At 43.8% G+C, this 22,205-nt stretch overlaps 1 protein-coding gene across 1 annotated transcript in view; it reads left to right on the top strand.

Annotated features, from left to right (window-relative positions):
• nwd1 (NACHT and WD repeat domain containing 1) overlaps positions 1-22,205 on the top strand; it is a 78,105-nt gene that overhangs the window by 31,241 nt on the left and 24,659 nt on the right. The window contains exons 13-17 of the mRNA XM_063059532.1: positions 6,126-6,398; positions 9,913-10,003; positions 16,381-16,535; positions 19,074-19,350; positions 20,682-21,232. Of these exons, the coding sequence (XP_062915602.1) occupies positions 6,126-6,398; positions 9,913-10,003; positions 16,381-16,535; positions 19,074-19,350; positions 20,682-21,232 (1,347 nt within the window). The remainder of the gene's footprint in view (positions 1-6,125; positions 6,399-9,912; positions 10,004-16,380; positions 16,536-19,073; positions 19,351-20,681; positions 21,233-22,205) is intronic.

Raw genomic sequence — 22,205 nt, 5'->3', positions numbered from 1 at the left:
GTTGGAGGAACACGGGTATCTTGAAAAGGTCGAGGGCTGGAGGACATGTCAGAGAAAAGGACAGAGTCACAGAGGGAATAGAAGGCAAGAATGAGACTCTTATAACGGAACTGCTGTGTATCTAAGAACTAGATCGCTGAGTACAGCAGTTGGGGGGGGCGGTGAGAGTGAGTCCAGAATTTTGGATGACTTCAAGAGGATATAGACAGGCTGAGGAGCAACAGCGTGGCAGATAGAGCACAGTGGGGAAAATGCCAGGTTATTCAGTTTGTTAGAGAAAAGAACAAAAAGAAAGTTGAAGTTAGAAACATCATTGTTCAAATTGACAACACTGGACTATGCTGTTTGTCCCTCAGTGTCTGTGTCAGATTAAACTAATCTCTTCCGTCAGTTCATTGCCTGCATGTTATTGTGGCAGTCTAAATGGCCTCTGTTGAATCTGCTTCCACCACCATCTCTCGCAGCCTGTTTCAGGCACCTATTACTCTCTGGGAAAGAACAATATTGCCCCATAAATCTCCTTAAACTTTCTCCTCTTATGCCCAATATTTGATATTTCTGCCCTGGGAAATAGTTTCTGATGGACCACCCTACCTAATACTTAACTTCCTTTAAACTTCACCGCCTCCCCATCACCTTAAAGCTATGGCATAGTATTTGACATATACATCCTGTGGAATAGGAGACTCTATCTATGACCCTCCTGATTTTATAATTTCTATCAATTCTCTTCTCAGCCTCTGACACTCCAGAGAAAACAATCCAAGCTTGTCTAATCTCTCCTTGTGGTTATTTCCCCTTATCAAGGCAGATAACATCTGCACCCTCTCTAAGGCCTCCGTGTCCTTCTTATAATGCAGCAACCAGAACTGCACGCAATATTCCAAGTGCGGCCCATTCAATTACCCTGCAGCATCCTGTAAATAAGTTACTAAAATGTTGCAGCACAAAGAGAATGGTCCTAGATTCCCCCACTATTGGAAACATCCTCTCCATGTCCACTCTATCTAGCCCTTTCAATATTCAATAGATTTCAATAAAATCCTCCATCATTCAAAGGACTGTGACTCTTTGGAATTCTCTACCCCATGGCGCAATGGAGGGGAGTTGGTATTCATATTCAAAGTAGAAAGTGACAGATATTTGAAAATACTGTCACAGAAACAGACCCTTCAGCCCACAATGCTGTGCCAAACTAATCAAATACTCACTGAACTAATCCCTTCTGCCTACACAATGTCCACTTCCTTCTATTTCCTGCACATTCATGTGCCTATCTCAGAGCCTCTTGAATGCTCCAATCTTGTTTGCCTCCACCACTCCCCAGGCAGTGCATTCCAGGTACCCACCATTTTCTGTGCAAAGTAAACTTGCCCCACACATCTCACTCGAACTTGCCCCTCTCACCTTCAATGTATGCCTTCTGGTATTGAACATTTCAATCCTAGGGTAAATATGCTGTTTGCCTACTTTATCTATGCACTTCACAATCTTACAAACCTCTATCAGGTCTCCCCTCAGCATCTGCAGTTCCAGAGAAAACAACTCAAATTTGTTCAACCGCTCCTTATAGGGCATGCCCTCCAATCTGGGCAACATCCTGGTAAACCTCTTCTGTATCCTCTCCAAAGCCTCCACATATAATGGGACAACCAAAGCAGAATGCAATACTCCAGGTACAGCCTAACCAGAGTTTTATAAAGCTACCAAATAACTTCCTGACTCTTGAGTTCAATTCCTCAACTAAAAAAGGCGAGCTTGTCATATCCCTCCTTAAGCGCCACATCAATCCATGCAGACACTTTGAGGGAGCATTTATCTTAGACTCGAAACTCCCGCTGTATATCAATACTGTTAAGGACCTTGCCATTAACTATGTACTATTTTTTCACATTTAATCTCCCAAAATGAAAAAGGCCAGGTTAAGCTCCACCTGCCATATCTCCTCCATATCTGCAGTTTATCTATATCCAACTGTATCTTTTGGCAGTCTTCTTCTCTATCCACAACACCACCAGCAGAGGTCGCTGTATGGATCCCTACAGAACATCACTACTCACAACCTCCAGCCGGATTAAATCCCACTGATCACCACTGTCTGTCTTCTACGGGTGAGCCAATTCTGAATCCAAACTGACAATTCACCATGGGTCCCATGCACCTTAATCTTTTGGATAAGCCTCCTAGAGGAACCTTGTCAAACGCCTTACTAAAATCCATCCAGACAACTTCCACAGCTCTACCTTCATCTCTCACCTTTGCCAGCTACTAGAAAACCTCAAATTAATAAGGCACAACTGCTCCACACAAAGCCACGCTGGCTCTTTCTAATCAGGCCATGGTTTTCCAATTACTCGTAAATCCTATCTCTAAGAATCCCCTCCAGTAACTTCCCTACTACTGATGCGAGACTCACCAGTCTATAGTTCTTAGGATTATCCCTACTTCCCTTCTTAAATAATGGAACAATATTAATGACTCTCCAGTCCTCTGGGACCTCTTCAGCGGCTAGAGTGGACACGAAGATATTGCATAAGGCCCCAGCAATGTAATCTCTGAAGAATTTTGGGGAAATTTTGGGAAAATGGTGTTGAGGCCAAGATTGGATTAGCCATGTTCTTACTGAATGGTAGAGCAGGCTAGAGGGACAGAAAATGTTTAGGAAGGTGAATGTAGGGTCAGTATTGGGTTTGAGTGCAAGAGTAAAGTTGTCTACTGTGATATTATAAAACCCAATGAGATCACACCCAGAGTATTGTTTACAATTTTGGTCTCTTTACCTGAAAAGAGATAGGCTCCCTATTGAGGGACTGCAGAAAAGATTCACCAGACTGCTTTCCAGGTTTGTCACATGAACAGATGTTGAAAAGGCTAGACCTGTTTTCTCCAGAATTTAAAAGAATGAGGAGTGATCTTCTTTATGGGCTTAATGGGATGGAAGTGGGAAGGATGTCTCCCCCAGCTGGGCTCTGGAACTAAGGGCCAGTTTTAAAGTAATTGCGAGTCAGTAAGGACTGAAACAAAGAAAAATTTCTTCACTCAGATGAAGGTGAACATTTGGATTTCTTTGTCCCAGATGGCCCTGGAGGCTCATTCATCGATTCCATTAGTAAAAAAATATCATAGATTTCTAGATATGAAAGAAGCCGGGGGATATGCGTGGTAAGCAGGAAAGTAAGATTAGGGTAAAGGTTCAGCCATGATCAATTGAATGTAGGGTAGACTCAAGGGGCTGAATGGCCTCTTTCTGCTTCTACTTGTTCCGTTCATGTATTATGTATGTTAAGAAGCAAAAAGACCCGAGTGAGGGTTTCGGCAGTGGATGAGCAGAGCTGCATCCAATGTCACAGGGATCAGAATCAGAACGAGGTTTATTATCACTGATACATGTTGTGAAACTTGTTGTTTTTGTGGTGGCTGTACAGATTATGATATAAAAAATTATAAAAAGAAATTAAATAAATAGATAGTGCCAAAGAGGAATTCCACGCTGGTGTTCATGGGTTCAGAAATCTGATGGAAGAGACTGTGTGTGGCTTTTCAAGCTCCTGTACCCCCTCCCTGAGGGTCGGATTGGGAAGAGGGCAGGTCCTAAGTAGTGAGGCTCCTTCATGATGGATGTCACCTTCTTGAGGCACTGCCTGTCGAAGATGGTGGGAACATCTGGATGGAACTGAGCTGACTTTGTGTCGGTGTAGACGTAGTGTTCAAATGGTCTGGTTCACTTTCAGTTGCCAGTGCGAGGAATAAGATTGTTGGCTACAGAGTGGATCCTGTGGGCTAGGACCAAAGGGCATAGACTTCTGTCATCCCGATATTTGGTTGGAGGAGATTCCACCCCGCCCCCCCCCCCCCGCTGCTGAATAAAGAGTTGGACAGTCTAAGCAGATGTGTCAGGAAGATAACAGGGAGACTAGCCTTGTGTAGACTGAGGCAGTGTTTTTTTTGCAAGATACAGTTGACGAGACATGCCTGAGGATGGATCCTGGGGGAAAACATCAGATAACAGTGCAGAATGGGGAAGAAAAGACTTTGCTTGTTATTCCCTACTTCTGTCATTAGAGAAATAATGGCAGCTGTGATACCTCTGAGCTGGAACAGAAGTATGGGGTTGGTTGTTTTACAGGCTGGAGGAAGGTAAAGAACAATGAGGAGAGGTTGTTTACAGTAATGCCTGTGACAAACATCATTAAGGATCCCCATCATCGAGGACATGCCCTTTTCTCACTGTTACCATCAGGGAGGAGATACAGAAGTCTGAAGGCTCACACTCAGTGATTCAGGAACAGCTTCTTCCCTTCTGCCATCAGATTTCTGAATGGACATTGAACCCATGAACACCATCTCACTACTTCCTTTCTCTCTTGTTTTACACTACTTACTTAATTGAACTTTTAAAATATACATACTTCCTGTAATTTACAGTTTTGAAATGATTTTATTGCATTGTACTGTTGCTGCATAACAACAAATTTCATGACATATGCACACAATATTAAACCTGATTCTGAAATACAATCAGAATCAGATTTAATATCACTGGCATACGTCGTGAAATTTGTTAACTTAGTAGCAGCAGTTCAATGCAATACATAATAATGTAGGCAAAAATAAGTAAATCAACTACACTAAGTATATATATATTCAATTAAATATAGTGCAAAATCAGAAACAATAAAAAAATAAGGTAGTGTACATGGGTTCAATGTCCATTTAGGAATCGGATGGCAGAGGGGAAGAAGCTGTTCCTGAGTCAATGAGCCTGTGCCTTCAGGTTTCTGTACCTCCTTCCTGAAGGTAACAATGAGAAGAAGGCATGTCCTGGGTGATGGGGATCCTTAATAATGGATGCCACCTTTCAGAGACACTGTTCCTTGAAGATGTCTTGGATACTGTGGATGCTAGTACCCAAGGTGGAGCGGACTAGTTTTACAACTTTCTGTAGCTTCTTTCAATCCTGTGCAGTAGCCTGAAACATTATTTCAGTGATGTGAAGGATTGGAAAGTTGGTAAGATTGAAAAATATTCAACTGGAAAATCTTGGGAGATATACGTGGAATTTGGAGGCATTAGCACACTGGTGGAATTTTTAAGAGGGTGGGGAGATGGAGGTGAGCGGCAGTTTGCAAGAATGGGAAGTGGGCTGGATAGTTAAGGTTGGAAGGAGGAAGCATCAATTAAAACGAGACTAGGAACAGTAGTTGAATGGTCATTGGTTAAGTACTGTAATGGGGGTCGAGGAAACAGCGGTGGCACCCATGAACATGAGGCTGGAAAAATGGATAGATATTTGAGGGCAAACAAAAGGAAATGTCAAAGGGAGTTTGGTCTGGTTGACTAAGAGGTTCAGATTCAGATTTATTTAACGCATGTACATGGAAACGTACAGTGAAATGTGTTATTTGCATTAACAACCAAAACACCTAGGAATGTGCTGGGGCAGCCCACAAATGTTGCTATATATTCCAGTGCCAACATTTTATGCTCACGATGTTTGGCAGAACAACACAGAGAGAAGGGAGAGAAGCAGCAGAGAAAAAAGATAATTTTGTCGTAATGACATTTGCCCCCACACATTATAGGAGCAAAGGGTGAGGGAGGAGGGAGATTTACAGAAGAGGAGAAACAAGGGCTTGCCTCTTCATCCAGGGCAATATTCAATTAGTATATCTAATAGATGTGTAAAGCAAACATCATTCCCTGCTCTTACAAGTAAGATTACAGGGCCAATATGAAGACCATAAGACATAGAAGCATGGTTAGGCCATTCAGCCCATTGAGTCTGCTCCACCATTCCATCATGGCTGATTTATTACCCCTCTCAGCCCCATACAGCTGAGCTGCCCACAAGGAAGCAGTACCAAGCTGGTGCTTTGGAGAATGCCAAGGCAAGAATTCTCACATAGACTGCTCATCTTTCCTTTGAAGAAAACACATCTTCAATCGATGTTTTGGTGATGTGGTTTTCAGATTTCATCTAATAAACTGTTCTGTTAGAAGCTGCTTTCCAAGTGGCTGTTCTTGCTGGGGGGGACCAAAGATTGTTAAATCTGTCTCTGGTGATGTCCTCTCCTACAAGTTTGAATGCTGTCCATTAACTTTCTTACAATGCTGATTGTTTCCAGATTAAGGGTTGGCGCCTAGAAAACGGAGAACCTCTGTTCCAACTATCAGGTGGCAACTTGGACAAGACAACGCTCACAGCAGTGGTGGGCTCCAACAACACAGTCCTGACCGTGTCCACTGGGGCCACACTTTGTGTGTGGGACCGGGTCAAGGGCATCTTACAGAGCACTCACCACCTCACTGGTCTAAGCACCTCAACACCAGTGTGCATTCTTCCATTGAAAAGTCAGCCGAGAGTAGCAGTGGCGTTCAGCGATGGAATCATAGCAATGGTATGGAATTTAGTATCTGGGAAATATCCTGTTGATCTACGCTCAGCTACGGGACCTAGCCAGCACTGAGCAAAGCACAACCTGTATCCTGTATATTATCTCTTCAGAGAAATCTTCAGTGTTCATTCAAGCCAAAGATCTCACGGTAAAGCTACCAGTCAGCAATGAACTGGATGTAAAGGAACATTGTGTTGCATAGAGTGACAGGCACCAGAAGCTCTGCTAATAGGGCAAGGTTATTGTGCAGGCAAACTGTCTGTTCACGGTCAAGCTTTAGTGAATTCCACCCATTCTGGGGTGGGCGTTCCAGTTAACCAGAATGAGGAGTTGAGACCGCTATTCAGAAAGTTAGCGTCAAAGGTAAGTTTTTTACAGAGAATGGAGGGTGCACGGAACAATCTGTAAGGAGTAGTAGTATAGGCAGATACACTAGGGACTCTTAGATAGGCACATAGATGATAGAAAAATGGAGGGCGATATAGGAGGGAAGCATTAGGTTGATATTAGAGTTATGGGCGAGTGCAGGTCTGTGAGTAAGAGTTCGGCACAGACTAGAAGGGCCAAGATGGCCTGTTTCCGTGCTGTAATTGTTATATGGTTATAGAGTAGGTTAACTTGTTGGCACAGCATTGTGGAACAAAGCAATGGATTTGTACCCAAGGCAAAGTCCCATTTGTGGCAAACTCCTCAGGATCTCCCGCAATTGACATAGAACATAGAACACTATAGCACAGTACAGGCCTTTCAGCCCCCGATGTTGTCCACAATTTAACCCACTCGAAGATTAATCCAACCTTCCCCTCCTGTATAACCCTCCATTTTTCTATCATCCATATGCCGATCTAAGAGTCTTAAATATCCCTAATGTACTTGCCTCTACCACTACCCCTTGCAGGGCACTCCAGGCACCCACTATTCTCGGTAAAAATTTACCTCTGACATCCTCCCCCATACATTCCTCCAATCACCTTAAAATTATGCCCCTTGGTATTAGCCATTCCGGCCCTGGGAAAAAGTCTCTGGCTGTTCACTTGATCTATGCCTCTTATCATCTTGTACAGCTCTAATCCTCCTTCGCTCCAAGACATAGGAGCAGAATTATGACATTTAGCCCGTCAATCATGGCTAATGTATTATCCCCCACAATCCTATTCTCCTGCCTCTTCCCATAACTTTCAACTCCCTTAGTAATCAAGAACCTATCAACCTCCACTTTAAATATAACCAATGACTTGGCCACAACAGCTGTCTGCGGCAATGAATTCCACAGATTCACCACTCTCTGGCTCAAGGAATTCCTCCTCATCTCTGTCCTAAAGGGATATCTCTCTGTTCTGAAGCCATGCCCTTTGGTCCTAGACAACCCCACTATAGGAAACATTTGCTCCATGTCTACTGTATTTGGGCTTTTAATATTCGATAGGTTTCAATGAGGTCCCTCCTCATTCTTCTAAATGTCAGCAAGTACAGACCCAAAGCCACCAAATGCTCCTCATGCATTAATCCTTTCATTCCTGGGGTCTATCTCGTGAAGCTCCTCTGGACTCTCCAATGGCAGAACATCTTTTTTAGTTAAGGAGATCAAAACATCCTCATAATACTCTGAGTGGTCTGACCAATGCCTTATAAAGTCTCAGCATCACACCTTTGCTCTTATATTCCAGTCCTCTCAAAATGAATGCCAACACTGCATTTGCCTTCCTTACCTCTGACTCATCCTGCAAGTTTACCTTTAGAGAGTCCTGCATGAGGGCTCCCAATTCCCTTTGCTCCTCTGGTTTCTGAATTTCTCCCCATTTAGAAAATAGTCTACACCTTCAGTCCTTCTACCGAATGCATGACCATACACTTCTCTACACTATTTTCTATCTACCACTTTGCCAATTCTCCTAATCTGTATAAGTCCTTTTGCTCCCTGCTTCCTCAACACTACCTGCTCCTCCACTTATCTTTATATCATCCATTAACTTGGCCACAAAGCCATCAATTTCGTCATTCAAATCATTGATATATAGCATGAAAGGAAGTGGTCCCAACACGGACTCCTGCAGAACGTCACTAGTCAATGGCAGCCTACCGGTAAAGCCCGGCTTTATTCCCACTCTTTGCCTCCTGCCATCAGCCAGTCTTCTATCCATGGTACTATCTTGCCTGTAATTCCATGGGTCCTAATCTTGTTTAGCAGCCTCATGTGCGACACCTTGTCAAAGGCCTTCTGAACATTCAATTAAACAACATCCACCAACTCTGCTTTGTCTACCCTGCTTGCTTATTCTCAAAGAATTCCAACAGATATGTCAGGCAAGGTTTCTCCTTAAGGATACCAAGATGACTTTCACCTATTTTATCATGTGCCACCCATCCCCCTCCCCAATGACTACCTTAACATTGCCCTTTTTATGTGCCTTTTTCGAATATTGAAAGGCTCTAGCTCATTCAACCAAACCTCGTAAAATATTCTCTCTAATCTAGGCGGTATCCTTGTAAATCTCCTCTGCACTTTCTTTAAAGCTTCTTCATCCTTCCTATAATGAGGCAACCAAAACTAAACACAGGACTGAAATCAATAGCTTTTTGATTTGATGGAAGTCAGGGGATATGGAGTTACTACAACACAGTCAAATGCCGGAAGGACACAACTGTCCTCTCCTAATAAATCCCTTCTCTTCAGCCCTTTACCTTTTCCACCCATCACCTCCCAGCTTCTTGCTTCTCCCCACTCCCTCCAGCTACCTACTTTCCCCCTTACCTAGTCCCATCTATCCCCTGCCAGCTTGTACTCCTCCCTCATCCCCCCACTTTCTCATTCTGGTTTCTGCTGCCTTGTTTTCCAGTTCTGGTTAAGGGTCTAGGCCTGAAATATCGACTGTTTATATCTCTCCATAAATGCTGCTGAGTTTCTCCAGCATTTTGTGTGTGTTGCTGTAGATTTCCAGCGTCTGCAGAATCTCTTGTGTTTATGATTTAGAGTTAAGTACAGAAGAATAGTACTGATGAAAAAACAATTAACTATCATCTACTTGGGTGCTGGATTACGGAAAGTGGACTGAAATGCCCTATTCCTGCTTCTACTTATTACGTTCTTCTGTTTTTAACCTTGTTAAGTACAGTCCGGACTGAGTCTTGCAGCCAAAGACCTGATAGTTAGGTTGGAAGAGGAGTTTTTCCATTTTAATATTGGCCCTTCTTAAGCCAGGTGCCTGACCCCCAAGCAGGAAGGTGGAAATAGTTTAAACTGTCCATGCAGTTTGAGATGGTCCAGACTTCCAGCAAACTGAGAGACGAGCTGCTGCCAGCACTCCCTGGCCATTCTGCTTCTGTTAGACTCCTGGGAAATGCCCTCACTTGGAGGGATCCTGGAAAGGGTTGAGGACTGAGCTGGGAAAAGCCTGTCAGCTGCCGGGGCTGGGAGCAGAATGACTTTCCTTATCCTGTTTAGTTTGTGATTCAATAATTTGCCCTATCCAATTCGGCTCAGCTCCAGTTCTGAGAAGTTCTCTTTTTCCCTAAACAGGTGTCTTTGGATGGGACTTGTGTCAGAGAGAAAATCAACCTAGCAGTCACCTTCCTGGTTACATCAGAAAGTGAGAAGTGGATGGTAGCAGGTAAGGACATTCAACCGTAGCTTTCAAATCGTGGTTTGCCCTTTCATCTTAAGCCCTTTTCTTCATTCTGCGCAGGATTGTGAGCTCATAGCAAATTCTCTATTACAAGTTTCCAGTCCTTTATGATATTGTCATGCTCTTCAACCCCTTGTTTCTCTCTTGTTTCTCTCAGTTCCACATATTGTACACTCACAGTCATCCACTGAGGAAAGTGTGTGTGTGTGTGTGTGTGTGTGTGTGTTTGTTCGTTCATTCGTTCCCTCAAGGGAAAGTCTAGGGGAACACACACCAGTCCTCACTGAGGGACCAGAAGTGGAAAGGATGAGCAGATTCAAGTTCCTGGGCATCAACATCTCTTAAGATCCATCCTGGACCAAACATATTGATGCAATTAAAAAGAAAGCACACTAGCGGCTATATCCCAACAAGGATATGAGGAGATTTGGTCTGTCTCCAAAGACTCTAGCACATTTCTACAGATGTACCGTACAGAGCATTCTGACTGGTTGCATCAGTGTCTGGAATGAAGGGGTCACTGTACATGATCTGAGAGAGCTGCAGAGGCCTGTAACCTCAGCCAGATCCACCATGGGCACTAGCCTTCCCACCACCGAGGACATCTTCGAAAGGCGATGCTTCAAAAAGGTTGCATCCATCGCAGGACATGCCGTCATCTCATTACCACCATCAGAGAAGAGGTACAGGAGCCTGAAAACACATACTCAGCGTTTTAGGAACAGCTTTTTCCACTCTGTCATAAAATTTCTAAATAGACAATGAACTTATGAACACTATCTCACTACTTTTGCTCTCTTTTTCACTATATTTTTTTTATATATATTTTATAGTGTAATGTATAGTTTTTATGTATTGTACTGTACTGCTGTCTCAGAGCAACAAATTTCATGAGATACATCAGTGATAATAAACCTAATTTTGATTTTGGCACCATGAGTTCTGTTGATATTAATCTAGGTGTAGAGATGTTCAAAGTACAAAGCAAATTTATTACTGAAGTACATATATGGTACCATACACTACCCTGCGATTCACTTTCTTGTGGTCATTCACAGAAAATAGAAAGAAACACAACAGGATCAATGAAAAACCGCACAGCACAGATTTAGACAAACAATCAATGTGCAAAAAAAACCCCACAAATACAAAAAAAGAGAAAAATAATAATAATAAATAAATATTGAGAATACGAATTGTAGAGTCCTTAAAAGTGGGTCCATAGGTTGTGGAATCAGTTCAGCATCGGGGTGATTGAAGTTATCCCCTTTGGTTCAAGAGCCTGACAGTTGAGGGGTAATAACTGTTCCTGAACCTGGCAGTGTTAGACTTGAGGTTCCTGTACCTCCTTTTTGATGGCAGATTGAGAAGAGAGCCTGGCTGGTAGGGATCCTTGATGCTCTTTTCCTGAAGCAGCGCTCCTTGTAGATGTGCTCAACTGTGGGGAGGGCTTTAACTGTGATGGTCTAGGCTGTATCCAAATTTATTTTGTAGTTTTTTTTCCATTCAAGGGCATTGATGTTACTGTACCAGGCTGTATTCTCTCCACCGTGCATCTATAGAAGTTTGTCAAAGTTTTAGATGACATGCCAAATCTGTGCAAACTTCTAATAAAGTAGAGGTGCATCCATGTCTTCTTTGAAATGGCAACTACGTGCTGGATCCTCTGAAATTCCTGGTTGGTCAGGGCATCAAGGGATATGGTGAGAGGGCAGGTGTATGGGGTTGAATGGGATCCGGGATCAGCCATGATGGAATGGCGGAGTAGACTCAATGGGCTGGATGGCCTAATTCTGCTCCTATGTCTTATGGTCTAAATGATAACGACAAGGAATTTAAAGTTGCTGACTCTCCACCTCTGAAATCCTGATGAAGACTCTCTCATGGACATCCAGTTTCTTCCACCTGTAGTCAATAATAATTTCTTTTGTTTTGTTAGCGTTGAATGGGAGATTGTTGTTTTGGAACCATTCAGCTAGATTCTCAATCTCCCTCCTATATGCTGACCCATCACTACCTTTGATCCAGTCCACAACAGTGAAGTAATCAGAAAACTTGAAAATGGCATTGGAGCTGTGCTGACCCTCACAATCATAAGCATAAAGTGAATAGAGCAGGGAGCTAAGCACACAGCCTTGTGATGCACCTGTGCTGATGGAGATGTTGTCGCCAATCTGAACTGACAGTAAGTGAAGAAATTGAAGATCCAGTTGTGCAAGGTGGTATTGAGGCCTAAGTCTTGAAGTTTACTGATTAGCTTTGAGGGGATAATGGTATTGAATGCCAAGCTGTAGTAAATGAAGAGCATCATGATGTAGGTATCTTCACTGTACCAGGGTTGGGTGAAGAGCCAATGAAATGACATCTGCTGTTGACCTATTGTGCTGGTAGGCAAATTGGAGCAGATCTAAGTCTCTCCTCAGGCAGAAGTTGAGATGTTTCATGACCAAGCTCTCACAGCACTTCATCTCAGGCCCCTTCACTTACTCCTGAAGGCATGGCCAATTACTTCTGGAAATGTTGCAATGCGCGGCTTCCAATTCAAGGATGCTTGTTTTCACAAAGAAAGTGAGGGTCACTGTTCAAACTGATAAATTAGACTAATATTTAGACATTGTTAATGTTGATGTGCTTCAGAATGAGCTAAACAAAATGATCTTCAACGGGAAATCAGGCCTGATTGGTTTTGAATGTGTTACAGATTCTTTGATATGCCAAGAGATGGTTGAGAACATTCTAACTTAGAATATATGAATAGAGGAGAGGAGTTGATGACATTAATGAATGTATTCGATCTAATATATTGGTTCAGCCCTGTTTTGTTCTGTTTGTTTTTGTTTTTGGGGGGTTTTCTTTGTGATATCCTTTTCTTTTTATTTCTTTTCTCTTCATATTGAGAGTTTGGAAGTCTATTACGCTTGTACTATTTGTAGCTTCTCTTGTGTATGTTTATTACCAATAATGTAATTCCAATCTCTTTGTATCACTATTGTTCTGTTTATGAACTTGAAAACTAATAAAAAGATTAAAGAAGAAAAAAGAAAGAGAATATTCAGTTCAAATACAAGTGATATTTATGATTTAGTAGTTACTATAAGTTACAATAAAGTAATAAATAAATAATGCAAATGAGGAATGGTGAAATCTTGCTCTTGGTTTTATGGACCCATTCAGAAACCTGGTGACAAAGGACAAGAAGCTGTTCCTAAATTGTTGAGTGTGGGTCTTCGGGCTCCTGTACCTTCTCCCCAATACTGTAGTAGTAATGAGAGTGGACATGTCCCAGATGGTGAGGGTCCCTAATGATGTATGTCACCTTTGGAAGATGGGTGACGCTTGTGTTGTTGATGGAGCTGGTTGAGTCTGGAAACCTCTGAAGCTTCTCACGATCCTGTACATTGATGTCTCCACAGCAAACAGTGATGCAACCAGTCAAAATGCAACCATATCTCATTACCCTTACCAACCTTGCATGTGTATTTGTTAATTATCCTCTTATCCAGAGTCATTAAGCCCTTGTGCTTTCTGTTTAATCTTGTCAAGTTTATTTTGTTACGAGAATACACATAAAATTAAGATGTTTGCTGGCCTGGGCTAGCATCAGTGGCATCAGCAGTTGGTTTGCCACCTGCCCTCAGGGGAAGGAGAGATAAGGAACAATGGAGCAGCGTCTGGAGATGTGTAATGAAGGGATGTGGGAGGAAGAGCTGTCTGGAGCGGCTCCCCCCTTTGAACCCTGAACTGTTTGAAGTGATGGACAGGCGATACCCCAGCAGGGGGATAAAAAGGGACAGGTTCGCTAAGACAGACACACACGCCACCCGAGGTAACGAGACCCTGGAAGCGGTGCGCCTCTCACGAGTGGTGAGAAGTACCGGACAACGCCCAGGGTGGAAAGGTACGATCAGCGGGAACCCGGTGTGTGTCCGCCCTTGCCTGGGTGCCGGGTTCACTGCAGAGGATCGACCGCATCTGGAGGAGGGGTCACAGTCGGTGACCTCAGGTGACATCACCAAGGACCTGCCCAAAAGCTGTTGTGAGCCATCCCGCTGGTCTGTGAGTGAAGCAGTGTTCTGAATGATCAGTTGTTCCTATTCTGTCTCTCTTCCCCCACCTTGTCCATCGCCATGGCAACGATTACTGCGAACTGAACTACAAACTGGACTGAACTTTGAGTCATTTTGAAATTGGTCATTTAACCCCTAGACAACGATAGAGCTTGATTGATGCTGTTATCTTAATTCTGTGCACATGTGTGGTTATCATTGTTGAATTGTTGCATTTATTATCCTTTCGATTACTGTGTTGCTTGTTTCTTTAATAAAACTTTCTTAGTTCTAGTACTCCAGACTCCAACTGAGTGATCCATTTCTGCTGGTTTGGCAACCCAGTTACGGGGTACGTAACAATTTCGACTGGCAGGGGGTTGACTGTGATTATTTAAAGCAGACTTTCAATTAGCGTTTATCATGGAGGTGTGTGTGTGTGTGTGTGTTTTTCAAGAATGATTCATCTTGCAGTGTTGCTTGGTCGAGCCACTGAAGTTCAGTAGGAGTTTCAATGAATAAACTCATGTTTTTTTCTCAACATTGGAGTTTGTCATTCCTCCCTACCTGGGTTCACTTGTCTGTCAGCACACACTGCGGCACCATATTACAGTATATCTGTAGAAATTTGCTAGAGTCTCTTGTGACATACCAGATTTCCTCAGGCTCCTAAAATTCCTCAATGGTCAGTGTGCGTTCTCCATAATTTGCCTTCCTGAAGTTCACAATCAATTCCTTGATCTTGCTGACATTTAGTGCAAGGTTGTTGTTTTGCGCACAACTTGATCTATCTCATTCCTGTATGCTTCCTCGTCACCATCTGAGATTCTGCCAACAACAATCCTTACTCTCATCCTCACATTTAAAGTTTCTGTGGCTAATCCTCACGGTATCACTGTAACCTCCTTCAGCCCAGTGCTCTATGATTCCTGCATTTTCTAATGACTAACGATGCTACGTACCCCATTCAGCAGCAAAAAATCATCTCGCAATAACTAGGATCAAGACCATCTAAAGTTCCAGGCACTTTGGAATATTTCACTATTCATCAGAGGTACCAAAAAATATGGGGGGGGGGGGTGGGAATGATTGTTTATAACGCATGAAGGAAAGTGCTTGTGGACAGACTCTCTAAGTGTCATATGGGCTTTGCCCAGGTACAATGTAAAAAATAAATGGTAAAGAGGAAAGTTGACAGTTCTGAAGAAATGTGGATCTGAAATGTTAATTGTCTGAAATAAGTTTAGAAGGATGGCATTTGACCCTCAAGCCCGCCGAGATAGAGCCTTAGCAATGGTGGCAGCCAGAGGCTATTCAGCTCATTGAGTCTGTTCCACTATTCCATGATAGCTGATGTATTATCCCTCTCAACTCCTATTCTTCTGCCTTTTCCCTTTAACCATTGACACCTTTATTAACCAAGAACTTATCAACTTCTGCTTTAAATGTACCCAATGACTTAGCTAACACTGCTATCTGTGGCTATGAAATCCACAGTCTCAACACCCTCTGGCTAAATAAATTCCTCCTTCTCTCTATTGTAAAGGGACGTTGTTGTATTTGAGGCTGTGCCCTCTGGTCCTGACTCCTCTGCTATAGGAAACATCCTCTCAACATTCCCTCTGTCTAGGCCCTCCAATACACAACAGGTTTCAGTGAGATCCCCCTTATTCTTCTAAACTCCAATATGTACAGGCCCTGAGCTATCAAATGCTCCTCACATTTTAACCCTTTCATTCCCAGGATCATTTTCGTGAACTTGCTCAGGACTCTCTCGAACACCAGCACACCCTTTCTTAGACAAGGGGCTTAAAATTGCTTACAATATTCCAAACGTGGTCTGACCAATGCTTTATAAAGTCTCAGCATTACATCCTTGCTTTCATATTCCATGAATTCATGATTCTATTAATCTATCGTTTTAAATCAATGACTGCGTCTCCCCAGCCTCGGAGGTAAAGAGTTCTACAACTGCAACACCCTCTGTGAGAAGATTACTCCTCTTTTGAGATAATGGTGTCACCTGTTTTTTGACTCCTCAGATAGAAGAGACATCATATAGATATACATTGTCCCAGACAGAAGATTCCAAACTATTACACGGAAAGAGGAAAGGGAGAGTGAGGGAGATGTAGGGAAAGACAATGTGCCCCCCTGACTCCCCTGAATAGGAATCCATGCATTCCAGTGTTCTCTGAATTCTATTTGTGAGCTTTGCCTCAACACAGAGTTCTAGACACTTGCTCAACATAAATTCAGGGTGGGTGATTAAATACACATCTTGAATATTCTAATTGGATTATATTTTAATTACAGGTTTTGGGAAGTATGCTCAGGTGTTTAAGCTGGACAGCAACATGATTGTGAAGGCCTCACCGATGGACTTGGAACATGGTGACAAAGTTCACGCTGCTGTAATCAGCAGGGACGAAAGCTCGCTGATCACTGGGTCTGCTGACGAGACTATACGGGTAAGCCAGCATTTTTGGAATTGTCACTAGACTTTCTGGGTTCTATGCATAAAAATCTCCTTTGTTCCTCCCAATCTTTCCTCTGAACCCAGGGGTGCTGAACCTCAGTCAAATCAAATCAAATCGGGTCTAATCTTCAATCAAACCATATATGAATACAACCGAATGAGACAGCGTTCTTCTGGGCCCAAAAACGTACATGTGCATTCAAAAATAATGAGAAAGTTAAAAAAAGAACAGTCATGTAAGGAAACACTTTTTTAGTCCAAGACCCTGAGCAATATGTCCTGCAAATTGATGGTTCCTGGCAGTGCAGCTTGAACTTCCACCAATCGAACACTGGAGGGCAGCACCAAAGGGAGAGGCCACCCCCGACCGAACCCAGATGCCACACTACAACGCAGTCCCGAGGATTGAGGCCTAGTTCTCTCTGTTGCCTCACTGCCTGTCTCTCACCACCAAACAAGGGAAGCAATCAATGTCCAACAGAGTCTTCCGATCACAGAATACAAGACAGTCACTCACGGTTTCACTCCACACCACCTTTGTGCCGACTTGAAGGCATCAACTCCAGTGCCTCCAAGTAGCACGCAGCAGCATGGTCTGCATCCAGGTCAGCTCTTCTGGGCCCATTCTGGCTTCTCCTGTGGCCCGACGGCCCGACAGCCCGACACTAATCTCCCAGCCTGATGGCCTGACATGAATCTCCCAGCACAGCAGCACTACTCAAATCCCAGGCTCGAAGGCCCAGCTCGGATCCCCAGGCCCAACGGCCCAATGGATGGACTCAAATCCCCAGGCCCAACAGCCCAACAGCTCGATTCAAATCCCCAGACCCGACGGCTTGATTCAAATCCCTCGGCCCGACGGCCTGACTTGACCTCCCTAGCCTGACGGCCTGACATGACTCTCTCGGCCCAATGGGCCGGCTTACTTTCTCTGAACTGCTGGCTGGCTCTTCGAACAATGAGCAGCTCACTAATGCTGTGGACCTGCTGTACAGGTAGATACTGGAGTCAAGAATAGTCTTACTATGTATAAAAATACATTTAACAAAGGGAAAAAAAAGCACCTTTCGTTGGCCTCCAAGAGGCCACTGCGTGTAATACATGTCGCCATCAGTATCTCCCTACCCACCACAAGCACTGAAGATAATCCCTTCCTGCAAAAAGGAAGACTATGGAATGAGAAATAAATTCTGACCTTACAATAGTATGAATTAACAATACAAAATGGTGAACTCTATTAGGCTGTCAGATGTTTTCTTAATCTCAAACATGTGTAACTATGGTGAATAACTAAATTCCAGGGTTTAAGTTACCTTTCTGCTCTTTGGTGGAAGAAGTACCTGATGATATTCCCTCATTAGAGAGGCTTCTCCTGGAGTAACTTTCTTTAACCAGGCGCACAGCCTCCTACCAAGAAGGACCAATTCTACAGTCAAGAGCACTTCCAAAGGCCACTTATATAAGGCACCTGTTCCTACTAGTAACATACCTTTTCAAGTGAAATATTCATGCTGCATGGACAATGGTTCAAGAGCTGCTCAAGGACCTATATCTGGACTAGGGCCCAGTTCAGATGGAGGCTTGTTTGGCCCCTGGGCATCTGATTCTTGATCCCGTTCCCTGTCTTTGGATGGTGGAAGTTAAGAATGCTCCATTCCTACACCTAGGTGTAATGATTGGAAATAATTGGCTGGTTTGTTAAGCCAGTTCAGATGGAATTTCTGACTCTCCAACCACTTTGCCATTGGACTGGAGTCACGTGTACTTTAGACCTGAAGGAAACTACTAAATAAAATGGGTTATTACAACTCTACTGCAATTTAATGCGCACTATTATTGATTTTATTCCATATTAAAGGATACAAACTCAGGTCTCTGGATCATTAATCTGTGTCTCTAGGTTTCTAATCCAGTAATATAACTACTGTGTTACCATGGTTAATGCCATAAAACATAGGAGCAGAATTAGGCCATTCAGCCCCTCGAATCTGCTCCGCCATTCGATCATATCTGATTTATTATCCCGCTCAACCCCATTTTCCTGCTTCTCCACTTAACCTTTGATGGCCTTACCAATCAAGAACCTATCAACCTCCACTTTAAATATGACTTGGCCTCCACAGCCATCTAGGCAATGAATTTCACAGATTCACCACCCTCTGGCTGAAGAAATTCATCCTCATTTCTGATCCAAAGGGATGTGCTTCTGTTCTGAGGCTTTGCCCTCTGGTCCTAGATCCCCTCAATATTGGTAGCGTCATCTCAATATCCACTCTATGTAGGCCATTCAATATTCAATAGGTTTCAATGAGGTCTCCCCTCATTCTTCTAAACTCCAGCGAGTAAAGGTCCAGAGCCATCAAGCACTCCTCATATGTTAACCCTTTCATTCCTGGGATAATTCTCGTGAACCCCCTCCAATGCTAGCACATAATTATAGAGCCTAGTCAAGAGCTTGCCTGGAATACCGACTTGTAAAATGGCAGATTTTAGAGAGTACAATGAGTCCTTGTTTATTCCTTTTTTCCAGGTGTGGAGCTTGTCACCCGATGTCAAGCTGATGGACTCGATAGAAGGAATGGGAGTTCCCATCACCTCGGTGTTGCTTTCTGGGAACACCTTGATTTCCACCTCACGCAGTGCCTACTACCTTAAAATCTGGAACCTTAGCTATGACCGACAGCACACCACAGTTACGCCGTTCCATAACCGCAGTACGATCACTGGCTTGGCACAAGATGGCAGCTTGGTGTGCTTTCCGAAAATGGGGGACTCAAAGAAAGTCGTCGTTTGGAACTCTGAAGAAGGTGACTGTAGACGACTCTAAATTATTAATCATAAATAAGATTGAATACAAAGGTGTCATCTTTACATTGGCCTCTCTACATCCCAAGATGGACATGAATCAGTGAAGTTTCTAATTAGGTATTGTCTAAGCCATTCAATAAGGTTAGAGTTCATCTTTTACCTCAGAGTTAATTTCTTGCAGTTCAACTTGTCACCTCAATTCCCTTAATATCCAAAACTTTATTGATCTTTTTCTTAAATATATGGCGAGAGGAGACTTAATAAGATGATAAGAGGAATAGATACAGTGGACAGCCACCACTTTTTTCCTCAGGTGGCAATGGCTAATTGAGAGAAAAGGAGGAAAAAATAAGGAAGATGTCAGAGGTAGTTGTTTTAACACAGAGAATGACGAGTGCATGGAACGCCCAGCCAAGGCTGGTGCTAGAGGCAATTTCATTACAGATATTCAAAGACACTTTTAGATAGGCACATGGATAAAAAACAAATAGAGGGCTATGTGGGAGGGAAGGGTTAGATTGATCTTGGAGTAGGTTAAGAGGTCGGCACAACATTGTGGGCTGAAGGACATCTACTGTGCTGTAATGCTCTAAGGTCTATATGCATTGACTGAGCCTCCACGGTCTCTTGGGCACAGGAATCAATAGATTGACTTTCTTGGGTGAAGCCATTTCTTCTCATTTTGTTTCTGAATGGTTGAATGATCATTTTGAAACTGCCGCCCACGGTTCCAGATTCTTAGCCAGGGAAGTTGTGACCTATTGGGTCAAGCTTGAAGATGTTTTCAGTTTCAATGCACTCATCTCATACCTACAGAGAATAGGTTCAGTCTATTTAGTCTCTCCTCAGCCGACAAACACACTCATCCCAGAATTCAGTCTGCAAAGGTATCTCCCAACCCTGAACAGGTCTCATTCTCCCACCCTTCTGCCACTCCCTCGGAAACGTAGCTCCCACAACCGAGTGCAACGCTCCCATTTCCCTTGTGGCGGCAACAGGGATTTTTTTTGTCTGTCCGATGCCTGCGTTAATCCTCAGTGTGGCCTCTTGCCTGGAGCCGGTCATTGGGTACGTCTAAAGTAGAGATTGATAGGCTCTTGATTAGTAGGTGCATCGAAGCACTTGGAGGGAAGGGAGGAGAATGGGGTTCAGAGGGAAGGCAGGAGAATGGGTTTCAGAGGGAAGATAAATCAGCCACGATTGAATGGTGGTGGTGAGGGGAATAATTTCCCAATTCTGCTCCTGTGTCTTATGGCAGGCTGCGTCCGCAAAGGGCTGAGGAACCAGCAGTGCGGTTACCCGTGACTAATTCTGGGCCTTCTTCCCATAGGTGTGGCGCTCCGGACCCTCAGTGCCAACTCTGAGCTCTGCTGCCTGGTTGTCGCCCAGCAGAGAGAGTCAGTGATCTGCGGACTGAGGTCGGGCTCGTTGGTGGTCTTCTGCATCAGGGGTCAGCGGGAGCCGGAGCACCAGACCCCACCTGGGCACGGTGGTGCCATTCAGTGCCTCGCCCTCAGCAGCCGTGAGGAGAGGCTGGTACTGGCCGACCGCAGCTCGGCGCTGGTGTACACGCTGGGCGTGGCGGGGTCTGACCCGGTGCTGGGCCAGGTCCTCTTCGCGGTCACTGTCCCGCCTGGGTCCACCCCGTCCAGTGTCGCCGTCCTTTCAGACTGCAGCCTGCTGCTAGGCATGGACACAGGGACGCTGCACCTTTACCACGCCAAGAGCTCGTCCCCGACGACACTGGTGCCTCACGACAGCAGAGTTACCTGTCTAGAAACCAGTCACAATGAACGGTATGCCTTCAGCGGATGCCAGGGACCCGTGCAGAGAGTGTGGAACCTGTCTAGCGGGCGATGGGAGCTGGAGATTTTCTACCAGGTGAGAAGCAGCAGTTTTGAGTCCAGCCACAGAATATAGAAGCCTTTCAGCCCATCACATTGCCCATTCTACCTAGCCCATTCTACCTAGCCCGTTCTTCCTCCCAAGTTAGCCCTATCCATACTTACCCAGCTCCCATTTTATAGTTCTGCTTGGCCCATTCTCTTAGATGGTGTGTTTCAGTTCAGCCTCACAGTGAAATGAATGAAATTGCTTGGCATTGAAGCAACTTCGCTGGGGAAATCAGAGTAGAGTGCATTTTGGAAGCATGGTTGCTTCTGTAATCCTGGAGAGGTGGCGGCTTACATGCACACTGTAGGGTCCCACAAAATGCAATTTAATTTACAATTAAATTTATACTCCAAAGGAATGTTGTTGTTTCAAAATTTAAAGTAAATTATTATCAAAGTACATATATGTCACCACATACAATCCTGAGATTCAGTTTCTTGTGTGTACTCACTGTAGAACAAAGAAATACAATAGAATCATTGAATCATTACACACAACAATTGACAAACGACCAATGTGCAAAAGAAGACAAAATGTGCAAATCCTACCAATAATAAAAATAATAACAAACAAACAAATAAATAAATAATACTGAGAACCTGAGTTGTAGAGTCCTGAAAATGAGTCCATAGGTTGTGGAATCATTTCTGTGTTGAAGTGAGTGAAGTTATCCATGCTGGTTGTGGAATTTGATAGCTGAAGGGTAATAATTGTTCCTGAACCTGATAGTGAGGAACCTAAGGCTCCTGTACCTCCTTCACAAGCGGTGTGAAGAGAGCATGGCCTGGATGGTGGGGGTGCTTGAAGTTTGATGGCACTTTCTTGTGGCAGGGCTTTAGATGTGCTTAGTGGTGGGAAGGCCTTTGCCTGTGATGAACTGGGCTGTATCCACCATTTTTCTGTGGGCTCTTTGTGTAGTTTCCTGTAATCATTGGTATCTATCTGAGAGAGAAGAGGGGGC

Source organism: Mobula hypostoma, chromosome 9 (genome assembly GCF_963921235.1).
Source record: "Mobula hypostoma chromosome 9, sMobHyp1.1, whole genome shotgun sequence".
NCBI lineage: Eukaryota > Metazoa > Chordata > Chondrichthyes > Myliobatiformes > Myliobatidae > Mobula > Mobula hypostoma.
Note: the sequence above shows the minus strand (reverse complement) of the source record. Positions and strands in the feature narration are given on the sequence as shown.